At 34.8% G+C, this 17,529-nt stretch overlaps 2 protein-coding genes across 2 annotated transcripts; both read right to left on the reverse strand.

Moving 5' to 3' along the window:
• Positions 1-7,096: 7,096 nt before the first annotated feature.
• Positions 7,097-10,907, reverse strand: LOC143581075 (rho GTPase-activating protein 4-like). The gene is made up of 5 exons (XM_077063943.1): positions 10,438-10,907; positions 9,721-9,841; positions 9,453-9,572; positions 7,919-8,149; positions 7,097-7,825 (listed from the first exon to the last, which is right to left on the reverse strand). The coding sequence occupies exons 1-5, from the start codon at positions 10,905-10,907 to the stop codon at positions 7,292-7,294; spliced, it is 1,476 nt and encodes a 491-aa protein (XP_076920058.1). The 3' UTR covers positions 7,097-7,291.
• A 4,883-nt stretch (positions 10,908-15,790) lies between these two features.
• LOC143581080 (putative small nuclear ribonucleoprotein G) lies at positions 15,791-17,155 on the reverse strand. Its single transcript, XM_077063946.1, has 4 exons — positions 17,071-17,155; positions 16,966-16,988; positions 16,115-16,236; positions 15,791-16,002 (listed from the first exon to the last, which is right to left on the reverse strand). The coding sequence occupies exons 1-4, from the start codon at positions 17,103-17,105 to the stop codon at positions 15,940-15,942; spliced, it is 243 nt and encodes an 80-aa protein (XP_076920061.1). The 5' UTR covers positions 17,106-17,155; the 3' UTR covers positions 15,791-15,939.
• Between the last annotated feature and the right edge of the window lie 374 nt (positions 17,156-17,529).

Raw genomic sequence — 17,529 nt, forward strand, 5'->3', positions numbered from 1 at the left:
GTCTCACCGGAAGCAGCCTCTCTATCCCTATGGGATAGAGGTAAGGCTGTCTACATCTTACCCTCCTCAGACCCTACCATAGCATTGCTATTGGTGGGATATACTGAGTACGATGATGATGATGATGATGCTCTTTCCTTTCATTTCTTTCTCATTTATTAAACTCGGGAACACAATGGCGTGTTGCTACAATAATCCCCTGCACTCCACATCCTTTTGTGTCGCGGCTTCTTACATCGTGTCACCAGATCACCAACCCTAGTGTGTGGCGGGTTACCTTTTACTCGTTTCCCCTATTTTCAATCGAATTCCCACAATCTTGGATTTTCAGGCCATTATACAAACAAACCCAATCACATCAACATCTATCGAACATCAAACACATATTTACCATTTTACCACTAGGTTTCTCCATAGAGGGGACAAACTCGTCCCGTTAAGAGGTGGTATTCTCACCTTTTTCTGTGAAAAACGTACTTGTAGTCCCCATTTTTTTTATGAAATTGAAATTAGGAGTAATTAAGTCCCAAGGAATTTGAAAATGTAATGACTTTGGATGCCAAGGAGATGAGAGAGAGAGAGAGATTCCGAGAGCCACCTTCATCCAACCCCAATCGACACCTCTGAATTGGTCCAGGTGTCCACTGTTAATCGATGAGAGAAAAAGAGATCGATGTTTTGCAGGCAGTGTTTTGAAACCCGGACCGAACCGGCCAACACCGGTCCGATTCAGGGTATTTAGCCGTTTTCTAAAATCCCGGCCGGTTCTTGCGGTTTCCGGTCAGCCCGGACCCGGTGAACCGGTAAATGTATAAAATCTAACATTTTCAGGCGGCCGTATAACATCCGACGACTCTGAAAATAAGTGGGATTGCGAATAGAAAAGGTTATAGGTGTGCGAAGGAGACGGAGATGAAGATGGGGGACGATTCAGTCAAAAACTTACCTGAGGTGTAAGATGAGATGAAGTTAGGGTGATATAATTAGAGGGGATGAAGAAGAAGAAGAAGAAGAAGAAGAAGAAGAGATGATAGCCTGTAGGTATATCTCAATTTTATTTATTATTTATAATTTAAATAAATTAGAGTTTCTAGTCAACGTAACTTAACATCCTATTTTTAATTTATTATATATTTAATACTATTAATTGTATTAGTTTTGTTTTATATATATATATAGATAGATATATTAGTTTCATTTGAAAACTTAAAAAAAGTTAAGAACTTTTAGGAACTCTTAAAAACCAAATATTTTTTTAACTTTTTTTATATATTAACATTATTTAAGACTTGCTTTATCATATTTATAAAAAAAAATTATTATATATATAAATCACAAGTCATACATGTGTAAAATTTACATATGTATAAAAAAACATAGATATACGTAAAAAACTAATTTTCATAATTGTAACCGTAAATATAGATGTCAAAATTGATAAAACTACACTTAAATAACATTAATCATATATATATATATATATATGTATATTATGACGATATCCGGGTCAAACACCGGTCCGTCCTCCCGGGTCGGTTCGACCTTTGACCCGGTAAGGCGTCCGGGTCGATGTCCGGACCGGGTCTGAAAACATTGCTTGCAGGTCCATAAAGAAACTATACCATCTCCAAGTAAGCCCTAAATTTTGATTTGTCATTTACTGTACTAGCCTTAATTTGAATTAAACAAATTATTAACTGTTTACGCATCTGGGTAACGATTTATGCATCTAATATTCATTTGTTTGTTGTGGATTTGAAGTTTGATTAGAGCAAACGTTACCTAGAGATCACGTTGAGTTGTTATGAGCTGAATTTTAACGATGTTAATTGTGCAATTTAATATAAGAATTGTAGCTTCGTTACAGCGTTGGTTCTGAGTAAAGGCCGGTAACTTATTGGTGAGGCACAGACAAACCACTTAGAATGCATAAGATAGAATCCAAGGGAGCTCTGGTTTCTCAATCAGAGGCTCAAGCCGAGACTTCCCGCCAAATGCTCATTGACAATTCATATTATATATGCTTCCCCAGGTGTGTGTTGTTTAGTTACTCTAATTTTAAACTCAGGATTAGATAATGTTAGCTTTATGAATTTAGGGCTTGGTATAGTAACTAATTAGAGGAAACATGTGATTGAAGTTGTTAGTAGTAATTCGTTTGAAACAATTTTAATTTTCAAGATGGAGTGGAGGTATTCTATGTCTATATAAACGTATGAAGTTTTTTGAAATGAAGATTGCCTACTTGCAGTCCCTTGAAAAGAATAAAAACCAATTACTAATATGATTACACACTTATTGAGAGTGATTACCTGATTATTGTGACTTCAAATTGCTGATTCAAAACTAAACTTTAAATTAGTGGGGTTGCTCATGGAATGGAACCAATCTGGATTGTGTTCGAACCAAATGGGTCTTGGTTCAATGTGGACGCTGGTTGGTTCACATACTGGGTTGCACCAGACAAATGGGCTGTAGTTCGGTTACTTTAGGCCACACAGAAGTGCTTTGCTATAATGAAATATGGTTATTCTTTGCTATACAAAAATATGCTAATCTTAGATAGCTTGATTTGACCATCTAAAGTCAAACATGTCTCTTTGTATGCATTAATTCATTCATGATGAAATAGCACTTAAAATGTGTCATTCATGTTATGTTGTATGATCATTTTGTTTAGTTCTCTTTGTTCTATGGGTTACTACTGAAAACAGAAATAAGGGGTTCTGTTTATTATTTTAGTTGCAGCCTGCATGTTTTCAAGTGGGTTACCACACTCTCGCAATAGCTGGTTAAATGGTTTGACCAGACAGATTACCCGATCTACACGTGCGTTACCCAATCTCACTTGACTCGGTTTGACAACCTTTCTTCTGTTTTCAAGAAAGTTTTTGATTTTCAGAAGTCAAAAAAGTTTTGGATTTCATTTGTTTTTTAATCCTTAGATGGGTCAAAAAACCGTTTTGATGGACAGTTGCAAAAACAAAAAGGTTTATCTTTTTCAAAAGTCAAAGAGAGTTTTTGATTTTATTTGTTTATTACTGATCAGATGGGTAAAAAATCTTTCTTTATCATTGTCTTGCCTTTGGTTCTTAAAGCCAATTTTGTTGTATTAGGCCGAGCCGGTCGGGTTGGGTTAACCTGACAGACTTTACAAGGTCAAAGTCAGAACCAACAGAAGGCTAAAACACTTGGTAAAACATTACTAAGCATAAATTTGGAGCCCTAATAAGTCAGATATAAAAGATACAAAGTAAAATTATACTAATATAATAACTTTATATTTCGTAGATACGAACAAAGCAATCATTAGCAGGACCGCCACTTCCATGAAAACAAAGCCCGCTCCAGTTCCGTGTATTCCACCATCAAAACCATCCAAGGGATGACCCGCCAACAAGAAAGATGACTAAGAATTGAGAATGCTGGAATTGGGATGCTTTAATGATGAATCAATGATGCAGTTTGCCAAATCCATGGGTTGTCTTCGAAGGCTTGCATACGGTAATCCTCAATTTATTCATGAGTCTAGGGGTTTCAGATTTCGCTAATCTTTACGTGTCACGTTATATATTCCGTTTCATTTTCTTCATGTGTTTAGGGATCTCGGATATTGTTAGATATTTTGTAATATTTGAACTTAACTATACATGTAAGCGTGCTACTTAACTTCTAAGTTACCAATTATATGGTTGCTGCATAATACGAATGACCACATGAACACGTCCAACAGAAACAAATCATGCCAACAACTAGGCCCGCCGCAACACGATTACTAGTTTTAATTAAAAAGAACACAAAATAATAAAATGAAAAGGCCTACAATTACCAATATAAATCATGAAAACAAGATATCCGTACTTCTGGTATCAGAGCCTTGAAATAATTGTCTTATTATGTTTTTTTGTCTGAAAGTCAGAGGCGGTGTATAACCCTATACGTCGCCTCTTATATTTATTTTTTTTTATTTATTATTTGTTATTATTATTATTGTTATTATTATTATTACTGTTATTATTATTATTGTTGTTGTTGTTATTGTTTGTTTATTTATTTATTTATTATTATTATTGTTGTTGTTGTTATTATTCGCGATGGCTACCGTTATCGCTACCGTTAGTGGATACCACGGATCCGAGAGATTCAAACTCATCAAACGAATATCTCAATCTGGTGCTGGTTATGTCGAAGCAATGATCGAATTTCCATTTCACTGTTCAAATTATGGACTCCGTTATTGCTACCGTTAGCAGATACCACGGATCCGAGAGATTCAAACTCATCAAACTAATATCTCAATCTGGTGCAAGTTATGTTGGAGCAATTAAATTATCTACTATACAAGAATATTAAAACACCATTGTTAATTTAAGAGTTGTATACACACACACACATACATATATAAGCCGATAATTCTTCAATATACACAAAGATGATCAACTTACAAAACCCCCCATCTAAACATAAACTCATCAAACTAATATCTCAATCTGGTGAGATATTAATTTGATGAGCACTGGCAGTCAACCAGTCAAAGCTTTAGCCAGAGTTACCAGACAGTGGATTAAGAGAACCGGTATTTCAGCAGTTAAAGTCTCTCCAGAAGATTACCTTCTTAATATGGAGAGTGTTGTTTGTTCTCAAAGTATTCTAGGATTCGGCAGTTTGTGTAAGTGGGAGCCGGTAGGGATAGAGAACGAGTCAGTGGCAGTGGTAACCATGGCTGATGTGTTGGAGCTCGGGGGAGCTTCAATGAACCTTCAGGTTAACTGATGAGAAGGCAGATGCAACCAGGAAGACGAGGAAGATTACAAGAGGTACAAGCAATCATCGATAGGCAGTTGAAGATTATCAAGCCTCCAAGTGGGAGATTGTTGGGTTTATGGAGGCTTAATTGGGCCCAAGTTAGAAGACATTTTTTGTGGCAGACTAATTAAGTTGAAGACAAGTGACAGGCATGTCCCGTTTATTTAATTAAAGCCCATTATTAGTTTCTTAGGGATTAAGTTGTAAAACCTAATATGCTCTATATATATTCGTTGTACTTGTAATTCCTCATTACGAGTGAGGCAGAGAGCTATAATTAAGTATCCTGGTTGCAGCTCGTGGACGTAGGTCAGTCGACCGAACCACATAAATCTCGTGTGTCATCTTCGTTTATTATTTTCTCTTGCAGTATTATCGTGTTTGTGTGTGCTTTGCAATACCCGAATCCCTAACAGTTTATGGGTGGAGTGTCTGGTGTAAAGGCACTAAGGAATCTCGATGAGCAAAGTTAAAGGATACGATATCTATTAGGTATTGTCGTTCGAGATGCATCAACCATTGTTCTCAAAAAAATAAAATCCGTCATGTCTCAAAACCCAACTGCAAAGGAGTTAACAAAACGTGCACGATGTGTCATCCTTTATTTATGTGGACATTCATTTTTAGTGATACAACAACTTGATAAGCTTGTCTGGTAAGACTCATCTCATGTTTATAAAATAAAATATTCTTCATGGCCCACTAATTACCTTGTCTATATCACACGGGTGAGTTCTTTCCTAGCAATTTCCTCTATTAATAGTGTCTATAAATCCTTCTCTTGGAATCTCACAGCTTTCATCAAATCTTCTTCTTCCAGATTATAGGGATGGCTCAGTCCGCCACAGAAATTGGCATTCCACTCGCAGAACAAGTTATCGTTGTCAACCCACAACCTGAGTTGGGCTCCCGAATCTCATTTAACATGCGAAAAGAAATGATTTGAAAGAAAAGAATGTCTGGAAAAATAGTGTTTCATAGTTTTTTTAATAAGAGAAATGAAAGAAAAGTTTATGCTTATTTCTTTCATTCAAAATCCTTTCAAATAAGAGAGAATTGGAAAGGTAAAGTAATTAACATAAAGTATGTACTTTTCTTTTATTACATGTTCTCCGAATTCAGGAACACGGTAGTTAACTAAATCTCTCTTCCACAATCTTTATTTTTCACTCCTTAATGCTCTTTCCTTTCATTTCTTTCCCATTTATTAAACTCGGGAACACAATGGCGTGTTGCTACAATAATCCCCCGCACTCCACATCCTTTTGTGTCGCGGCTTCTTACATAGTGTCACCAGATCACCAACCCTAGTGTGTGGCGGGTGACCTTTTACTCGTTTCCCCTATTTTCAATCTAATTCCCACAATCTTGGATTTTCAAGCCATTATACAAACAAACCCAATCACATCAACATCTATCGAACATCAAACACATATTTACCATTTTACCACTAGGTTTCTCCATAGAGGGGACAAACTCGTCCCGTTAAGGGGTGGTATTCTCACCTGTTTCTGTGAAAAACCTGCTTGTAGTCCCCAATTTTTGATGAAATTGACCCAGGAAAAATGCACACCATGATTTCCCAACTCAGGTTGTGGGTTGACAACGATAACTTGTTCTGCTAGTGGAATGCCAATTTCTGTGGCGGAATGAGCCATCCCTATAATCTGGAAGAAAAAGATTTGATGAAAGCTGTGAGATTCCAAGACAAGGATTTATAGACACTATTAATAGAGGAAATTGCTAGGAAGAACTCACCCATGTGATATAGTCAAGGTAATTAGTAGGCCATGAAGAATATTTTATTTTATAAACATGAGATGAGTCTTACCTAACAAGCTTATCAAGTTGTTGTATCACTAAAAATGAATGTCCACATAAATAAAGGATGACACATCGTGCATGTTTTGTTAACTCCTTTACAGTTGGGTTTTGAGACATGACGGATTTTATTTTTTTGAGAACAATGGCTTTGGATGAAAAAACAACTATAAAAGAATTGGCTTCCCTTTTGAAAATGTAATGACTTTAGATGAAAAAACCACTATAAAAGAATTGAAATTTATCACGACGACCACCACTCATCAGCCGACACCATAATCAATGCCACCTCATCAAATCCTACCAGCGCGACTGGTACTAGACTATTGCTAAGGCGACCGGTTTGGTCAACAGAACAACAGTCCACGCTCCAAATTATTCAAAACTTGGGTCAAACTACCCTCATATAAACAGATTTAGGTCAAATTGGAAGATTAGTCACCCCTAACATAAACAAAACCACCCAAAAGAAAATATTAATAGGATCAACCCCAAATGGACATAAAACATAGAAAAAACAAACCATTGGTATGCATAGCATATACCAAATTACATGTCCAAACCAAATTACATTAAAGTTAAAACACTTCTTTTATGACCACAGGTCAAAATAGATACCCGTCCCAGCGCCACCAACCACCCCTGTCCACCGCCACCCACCGCATCACCGCCAGGCTTCAATCCTCTCGGTTCTTGAGTTCAACCGACTCACAATCGTGCTTCCTTTGCTCTTCTCTACACTTTTCCTCAAACCCTTCTTGTGACTCGAGTGCGGTTTTCTGTTCTTAGCAGCATCCACCACCCTAACACCACTTTCTTCTCCCAACACAGTAGTTTGACTATGTCTTTGGCTTTGACTTTTAGAAGTCAAATCATCCTGAGAAAGATTCAAATGGCTTCGCATGGTGGACTCTTCACTTTTAGAAGCTAAATCATCCTGAGAAAGATTCAAATGGCTTTCCAAGGTGGGTTCTTTGACTGAAAAATCTTGATCCTCCTTGTCCACCTCATCGGTCTCATCAACCGTTCTGTTAAACGAACAGCGGGGCCCGTTGTTTTCATCAAAATGGTCAAACCTTAACGCGGGTCCCGCTTCAACTATGACATCTTCCCTTTCCCTCAGAGTCTTGACTATCAAAGTCTTGAGAAAGTTCATAACTTGGACCGCATACATCAATGCAGTCAACGGATCAGTCATCTGCAAAACCGAAGCTTGTAACTTGTAATGCATGCATAAATAGTTGTACCCAGACGTACAACAAGCGATAAAGCTCGGAACTTTATTATGTACCTGAGTCATGTTTGGTGCAAACACCATAGCAATGTTACGCGCATTCATCTTATTGAGATGTTCAAGTTGTGCCACATCAGCCATTAGATTCACAGCCCAATTCATCAAAGATGCTTCGGTTGGTGGGAGAAGCCTCACGAGGCGGGCACATTCTTCTTCTGATTGGGCCTGCATCACTTGTTCGGGCTCAATCGAGTCCAATACACCGTTTGGTAGTTCTCTAAACCAAGCCTACACATGAACAAAACAATTAATAAAAAAGCTAAACAAATTCCCTTTTGAAGGGATAATTCCAAAGGGTTTAACAGGTTCATGTCAAAATGTGTATTTTTTGTATGGTCGAGTCCGTTATCCAAAACATACTTTTTTGTTTGCTATTTCAATACGCCATGATTTCATGATTACGAAATATTTACTATTTTGATAATATTTACTTTGGATAAAATATTTAAGAGGTTTTACGCATATTAGATTCACTTCGAGCGATATTCTTTAAGTTAACTTTTCATGAATTAGTTTATTCATAAGTTTGAATACATATTCTGATAATAGTTTTCATAATCTTTTATATAATATTAATAATTTATGAAACATAGAAGAAAAAAAAAAGACAATGTCTATGGGCCAATCAACCCGATTGGTTTTCAACCATTATGGCTAAAACCAAAGACTATCTGATTTCACTTAATTAAATTACAAAAATTTCTAAAGGAAGTGAAGACAGAGAACATTATCACACATGGTATAGTTGTTTCATTTAAAAAACAGCTGTACACACATCAACACTTCAAGATGCTAATGCAATTAATCGAATGCAACTTGTCTTAAATTAATAACCACTGAAAACAAAATTAAATTTTGGCAGTGATTAATAATGGGTAGACAAGCATGCTAAAAAGATAAGCAGTAGAAAACAACATAACATTAGACATATAGAGGCGGACCCCACACAACCCTAACACGTGTCTATTTTTCGACATATGTTGATTATAGGCAACAATTTCTTAATTATATTAAAATGGACCACATAAAAGACCTAGCGTGATGGGAACAAGTCAAACAGGTCAAACAGGTGGAAATTCTAATCATTTTGATGTTTAGTTTAAAGATTCAACGTATTACTGTAATAATAGGCCAGTAAAGTGAAAACAAACCGAACTTTCATTGAACCGTTAATGAAGCATTTGGCGGGAAGTTCATTTGTGTTTGTTTATGCTCGTTTTTCAATAAACGAACGAACATGAACAGATGTCTAGTTCGTTCACTTATGTCATTCATTTATGTTCTCGAACCTTTGTTTATGTCCGTAAATTTAAATTCGTTTATCTTTGTACATTTATGTACATTTGTTAATAAATTTTTTAGGTGCATTACAATTTAGTCTAGTTTTTGTAACTTTGTAGGCCCAGCACATTGCCGTTCACATTTACTTTTCCGTCCGTTTATTTGTAATTACACATTAATTATGCATATAACAAAACCAACCCGCCCGTTTTAACCAATGACCCATAGCCCGATTAGCAAAAATTTGTACCTTAATTAGACCCGCCAAGCTGTGAACATCAATGTTTTCGGGCACTTCTCCTCTATTTAGTTGTTCCCTTATTTGCTCTTCTTGTCCATTATCACCATTGACTCTAAAGATTCCTTCTGCCTGCATTATAAACGCATAAAACACTTGTTTTTAGTTCAAAACGCTATATAAACTTATGGGAATTTTAAAAAGTTACAATCTTGGATGTCACAAGGTTCAATGCGGAGTTGTACAATCGTGCATCGAGAACTTGTTGCGCATTACAAACCTGAAGGCCACCTTGAGCATACAAGCGTCTCTGCATCATTAAAAGAATTGTGGGCACACTGTTTCCTCTAGAGTCGAACGAGAGCTGCATTGATTCGGTTGAAACACCAAAAACACTTGTACTGCAAGAAAAATATTGATAATTTACTTTTTGCATATGAAAATTCAATATCCCATTTGTTATTTAACATAGATTTTAGTTTCCTTATTAAATTTGATATGTATATCACATCTTTTCAAGATTAAAAAGGTTAACATTTAACTTCAATTTCTTAAATTGGTAAGTAGTTGACCTAAAAAAAGTCAATTTACATATATATTCCACCAAAAGAAGGTCCAAATTTCCAATTACTTGCATGGCTAGCAAGCATACAGAACACATATTCATTGTGCAAGAATTAAGATTTTAACAAAAGTCAAGATGTACAACATGAAATATCAAATTGACTAGGATTTTGTTTCAAAATACATTCATCAAAAACTCACCTGGTTATCATTTTTTTTTAATTCAAATGAGCAAGATTCACTTTCAATGTCAAAAAGGCCAACCATTTGACCTAAAAAAGTCAATATGCATCTTTATGCTAACCAAAAACCACCCAACTTCCCAATACACAAGACAGAAACTTGAGCTAAAGGGTAGTACAGTACAAGTCAATAAAGCACAAAACTTCCCAAAATCCAAGAAATCAAGAATCAAGATTCAAGAACCACAAACCTGGCACTTGGAGGTCTTCTTGGAACCTCAGGTTCAAACTCCACAGGCAACCCAAGAAACCCATTAAACCTATCAAATGTGACATGAGCCACATGCCTCACATTTGTAGGCACTCCAATCTCCATTTTAGAAGACTTTTTTGCTGCACTACTGTTTTCACTAACAAAATCTTGAAACTTGACACTGTTGCAAGAACCCACAAAAGATTTTCTAAAAACAGTCACCACAAAAGCCAATAATGAAGCTTCTCTCTCCTCTTCTTCTTCCTCCCTCTTTCTCCTCTCTCCTGTATTGCATACAGATACAGCTACTGAATACAAACTGGCACAAGGGTTGTTGTTGTTAATAAGGGAAGATGTTGGAGGAGGAGAAAAATAATGATTTGTTTGTTGGAGTAGACCATCATTGTCATGATCCACTGATGATATCAAAGAGCTTTGAGAAGAAGGTATCTGAAGTATTTCTGTCATTTTATTTTATTAAAAAGATTGGATTTTTATGCAATTTCTTGACTTGGGTTCTAAGGGAAGATTGAAAATCTTGAATCTTGAATGGGGTTTGGTGAATTTGGGGAAGAAGAATGAGGAGTTGGATTGAAGCAAGAATTTTGGATGGTGACAAGTGAGCATCAAAACATTAAATAATAATAATAATCAATTTATTTTTATTTTTGTTTTCTCTTCCTTTTGTTATCTCCTAAGTTTAGGTGATTAATTCTTCACTAGAGAGAGATTTGGTAGCTTTATAGGATTATTATTATTTTGTATTAGGTTGTACATTGTTCATTGAAGCTTGTACCTTAATCTGTGTTTGTGTTTTACAACTCTGGAAAATTAGTTTGGATGGAAAGATCCAAATAAGATTGTTACTTTTGTTAAACATTGGAATATAAGGAAAAAGCAGAGTAAACGGTCGATTGCCAAACTATAGGTTTAGGGACTTTAGGTCATTTATATTGTTCTTATACAAATTTTATAAAGAAACAACTATTGTTTTGTAAAAGCATATGAATCGAACGTTCAGTGAATCATTTGATAGGATATTCGTTTATGGATTTACTTCTTTGGTATGCACAATTTGTTGCACAGATGTTAATCTAATAATGATCATTCGATGGGATATTCGTTTATGGATGTATTTCTTTAGTATGCACAAGTTGTTGCATCAATATTAATCTAATGTTGTGAATGCATAGGGTGTTTCTTGATAATTAGTGTATGTAATGTTTGTATTGGGTGTGATGACAAAAATGTGCAAGGATATCTAAATTTGGAGATTGTATAGGTGGCTCACAATAGTACAATATATGGTATGACATCAGTTGATCAATGGCGGTACATCAAGTTAGGCGAGGAGTAATTTGGCCATTTATAGCATACAGTTTGTACATGACTTGGTACACTTACTTTACCGAAACGTACATGTGACAAAGATGGGTAAAAATACGTTATCTTAGGTATAACACCGACAATTTAATTGTGCTTCTTCCATCTAGGGCCTCCCACATGTTTTAATGGTATGGTTGTGTGGGTACAAGTTGTTTGGTATGTTTGGTTAGTCGGTACATAGTCTTAAATTGTTGTTACATACTTATTAAGCATATTTCTATAAACTATTTACTTCAAGTAGAGTGTTTAAAATATTTTATATGATTCAAAGTTTTTTTCATTAGGGTCTAAAGTCCTGACGTCTTTCTTTGTTAAATGGAGCGGAGTAAGTTAGAATGGGTGTTGGCTAAAAATGTATTATTGGAGTGTTATTTTAAGAAATCAATGCATCACACCAATACAAAACATTTTATCACTTACATATCATAAGAGGGTTGAATTATACTTTAACATCTATTACACATAATTTTGGAAAAAAATAAACAAATAAGTTTGTGATGGAATCTTTTAGTTAACCGATTTAAGGGTATCAAAAAGTTGGGTATTGTTGAGGTTTAATTTAAAAAGAGCAAGACCAAACCCTACGACCAATTGATCTTGAAGATTACCGATGACCTCATCCTCTCAATAGGCAGGACTCGCTGTTAATGCTTAAATTAAAGGAGGTTGATAAAAAGAGTTTTCGCAAAGTATAATAACCATCTGTAAAGGGACGATACACTCCTCAAGTGCAATTCACCCCTAACACATGGTCGCATTTGCAACACCGAGACAATTAAGACTATAGGTTGCCTTACCTGTTAAATATTCATCTTCTTCGCATTTCCACAAAATTCATTATACAAATGTTTTCATCACGTTCCTAGCATGTGAGAGCGATAAAACAGCACGTCATTCATAGTATATGACTAAAATGCATGTTTTTAATATGACTAAAATTAGAACATGAGATGAAATATTACTTGGAAAGAAAGTATGTTCATAATCTACCATCTCGAAGAGAGTATATGCATAAAGACAAAGGATTCTAAAAACTATCATACAAAACAAAGCATATAATTGCCGATGCAATGATTGGTTATATAACGAATTAACGATTACATCTGTTTCAATGATTTGTCGTATGAGTGTACATCGATTGTTGTCGAACTTCACTCTTTCAAGCTATTCACTAAATTTGAAAACCTAGTTAGTAGAAATGAATATCATGCGAAAAAATGCAAAATCAATATAAGACAAATGATATACGATAGACTAGATCACTTGACAAAGTCTTACCAATTTTATAAACTAAAATATGTATAAAAGGTTTCTTCTAATTGAAGTTTTATAAAATCGAAATGTTTACATGCATAGAGTTTGATCATTTTTGAGAAACCAAACGTTTCTAAAATAAACTTAAGACTTTGAATATTTTTATAAAATAAAGTTTTTATAAAAACTATTTAATATTCTATGTATTTAATAGTCCTTTATTTTTATTTTTATTAAATGGTCGGATTTTTTATTCGTATTACTCTTCGAACATCCAAAGGCGAGATTCCTCGGGGTCCATGTCGGCTAGTGTTTCTTGAGCGATGACAATAAGCCTCCTTTTACCACATCAATTTATTTTTTTTTTATTATTATTTTTTTGTAATTATGCTTACTCCTAAAATTTGTAAAGCCTATATGAAATTGAAGTAATAATAATAATAACTTAACATAAAAATTGTAGTATCTTATAAATGATTACATGTTATATACATGTCTGATACTCGAGTGACTCCGATTAATGAAACATTCTTAAAGAGTGACGGTTAGAAAAAAATAAGAATATTGGATTGCAACAATTTACGCAATGTATCATCTACTACTGCTAGTAACATTTAGCTAGGGACTATTTCTCAAATTTGATTACTTGTTTTTCACTTTATCTGGTACAAATTGGTGAACAAGATTTCTTGGCTTCTTGTGATCTAACCCTAGTAAGAGTAGCTAATTATTTTAACTTAATTATAACCCATTTTCCCACCCCAAAAAGCTACTTGTTATGTCTCTAGCATGTTGGTAAAAGTGTTGCTTATGATCATTATTTAAGGCAAGATTTGGGGCCAAGTTGTATCATTACCTAAACACACTAATGGGTTGGTTTAGTGGCAAAGCATGCATGAGGCATTGTTAATTACAAAAAAGATGGCCTAAATGTCTTAGTTATTACTATTATATTCATAATCTGTCTCCTCTGGTGTGTTTGTTTATAATTCATAAATATAATAAAATAAAGTATCATTATAGAAACATGAGATGAATTCTTTTCATGACAATAGATGGTTATGGAAGATTTTTTTTTTTTTTCACTTTCAAAAAATGTCGAGTTTACGACTAGAGTGGTATGTATTTATACACATTTGAAAACTCGTTAATATTTTGATGTTTAAGCTTCTTTGCGCACATGCATGGAAAATTTTAGTTCATGTAAGAAGAGTACACTGTTATAGTTCAAACTCCAAACTTAGAAAATAACAAGTCTTATGGAGTTCTAAATAGAAGCTCAAAGGCTTTTAACTACGGTTTTCGGTTGGCTAGTGTTGCCCTGATCAAAATGTTGGGAGGAGGGCGGGGGTCAGGTATAAAACCTTTTATGATTCTTTTGCTCCATCCATACAAATATCAATACCGATCATGCTTATATCAATGGTCAACGTAAAGACGAAGGAGCTACAAGTTGAACGATTTCAATCCTCTCAAGTTCTCAAAACAAAAGGAAACAAGAAAGAATATTAGGTGACGAAGCTTCCTTAGGGCTAGGGGAGGCCCCGCCCCTCCCCCCCCCCCCCCCCAATCGTTTGTGAATTTTTGTATACATTTTGAGTCCGGCCCCCCCGGTGTCTTAGTCCAAGCTTCGTCACTACTAGTATTAACGTAAACTGTAACCGAAGTAAAGTCAACCATAAATTGACAAAAAATGATTTAAGTAAATGAGATCATGTAATGCACTAGTTAAACATTAAACAATTATCAAAACGATGCTGCAATTCAAAAGCTTAGAGGTTAAGGATAATATCTAGCTCAAATTAAAACTTAAAAAATACGAGTTGAAAAAAAAAAGGCCTACAAGCACCAAGCTTTTTGTACCATAACCAGAGCCGTTGGGACATTTATCATTCAATTCTCAAACCTTTTAACACCAATGATAATAGCCGTTGATAAAACAAAAAGACATGGTAAAAGGGTTCCTTCAAATTGCTTTTTGTCTAAAACCAATTACTGTATCAACCAATCTCCACATTTATGGCTCAAAACTACTCAACAAAATTCCCATTTGTTTCAAACAAATGGAACCCTACGCGTTGCGGAGGCACAAACTTGATTCACAAAGGAACCCTAATGCCACAAGAAAACATTTTGTAGGTGCTTTAAGCAGCCACGTTATGACAAGGATGCAAAAAAACTCAGTCCGTATTCGTTCGGTTCGTTGCAGTACCTTTAAAATAGGTATTTTGTGGCGAAAGCCGGCAAGAGTACAACAAATAACTTCAGAGTAAGGTTTTTTTTAAGTTTATAGCCTAAGTAAAAAAGGCAAAACTGCAAGTTTGGTTGCTTGCGATAAAAGTTTTAACGTTTTTTTGAAGTATAAAAGACAAATTTTAAACTTAGTTCATATAAGTTTTGTGACAAAAATGAATATATTTTAAGTTTGAAGGTCGAAATTATAGAATGTCAAAGTGACAATAGTTCAAAAAACCCAACTATAGTGGCACAAGTCTATCAAATAAAATAATACATTTTGAAAATATAAATAAATATAAATATATAATTAGTTATACATATTTTCAACTCAGTAATACATATTTTGAAGTTCAAAAATTGATAATGACCTCATTCAACTCGAGCAGTGAACCAGTAAGACTGTTCACCAGCCTCTTGCAGTTCCACTGTTATCAACTTGAGACTAAAATAACCATAATAACAACATTCAACCATAATTCAACTTCTTTCAAGTCACTAGTTTGTACCGAAGAGCCAAATCTAGTATAGCATAAAACAGATCATACTCCCCATCATATCAGTTACTGCTAGATCAATTTTTTTGGCAAAACAATAAACCGTTACAAAATAAACATAACATCAATTACTGAGCTCTACTGACTGGCTCTAGAGCTTCAACAGTCACCACACTGTTACCTCTTATAACCTGCACAACCAATCAAAACGGTTTTAATCTCACTTTATTTTAGTTATAAACGGGCCAATTCAGATAAACGAGTTAAACTATGGTTAAAAGATAAGTGCGTCAAGGGACTTACCACCATGCCAATTTCATTTTTCTCTTCACCGTTGACTTCCACTGTGTTGTCAATGACAAGATTCATGAACTGGTCAAATCCACGAAGAGTCCCCACCACTGTTCGGTTCGCATTCAGCTTGACTAAAATACAACATTAGGATAATTAGCAAAGATATTTACCTATTATAATAATTAGTAAAAAATGATACAGCGCAGAGTATGTAAACTGTTTTGTCAAATTCACATTTAAATGGTTGATTCTTTATGTTATGGTAACAGAATACGCTATATCAAATTACCAACATATTATTGCTACGATATATGTATACAAATATTAAAACTAAGCTCTAACAAATAACAAATAAGTAATAACATATACAGATACATTAATATCAAAATTAAACCACTTGGAAATCAGCTAAATAACTAAGACTTGATTAGACGATGAAAATTTTAAAAGCTAAAAGGTCTCTTAGCATCAATAACACTTAAGCCATTGTTCTTTAACTTTCCAAAATTGGTGACAAAAACATTGCATTTGTGTAATGAAATAATTTCAGCATTACCATAAAAGATATGAAACATAAAATCAACCACAACACAACACACATCTACCAAGAGTAACCACTAAGTTCTTATCAGCAAATATCATTGTCTCCTACTATCAACTAATCCTCGAAACAAATCATACTTCACATCTTCAATTATCAAACCAAATCACTGGTTCTGACAAATAGCAACCCCAACTATGATAATCATGGTCCTAATATTAGTTAGTGCTTATAATATATATATATATGTATGTATACATCCAATAGATTCAATGATGCACAAGTACAACCAATAGCCTAATATAAATCGGAAACTTACTCTGTAATTGCTTGTCCATATACCTGTAACCGAGATTTAAAAAAATTAGTTAATAAGAAATATTAAGCTAAAATCAAAGAGACGAAGTGTTGGAGTGGAGCTTACTTTTTAAGATCTGGAGGTTGACCGGATCTGCTCATGATGAAACCCTAGAAAGAACGATGATGATTGCTTGAGCTTGAAATCGATAAAGCGGCCAAAACCCTAATTTTATTATCATACGGTTTTCGATGCTCGTTTATTTGTTTTGGGTTCTTGTAATTCTGGTTGGGCCCAACAGTGAAAATCGAGTTGGGCCTTCATATCTGAATCACAGCATAACATGATAACAATATGTATAGTATAGGTGCACAGATCGGGTTCTAGACTTCTAGGTCCAAACACGTTCGGGTTGAGTCAAAGACAATATAGGTGCGTTTCATTTATACTAAACCGGTTAATATTGGAACTAGAGGTGGCCATAAAACACCCGGTTCCAGAACCAACCTGAGGGTATGAATCAGATTTCATTTTCTCCCCATAACCAAACCAGAGCCGCGAGAACTAGTTCCACGTCTACCAATC

This window comes from Bidens hawaiensis, unplaced genomic scaffold, assembly GCF_021521415.1.
Source record: "Bidens hawaiensis isolate Kalapana, Puna unplaced genomic scaffold, B.hawaiensis_p1.1 tig00030803_1, whole genome shotgun sequence".
NCBI lineage: Eukaryota > Viridiplantae > Streptophyta > Magnoliopsida > Asterales > Asteraceae > Bidens > Bidens hawaiensis.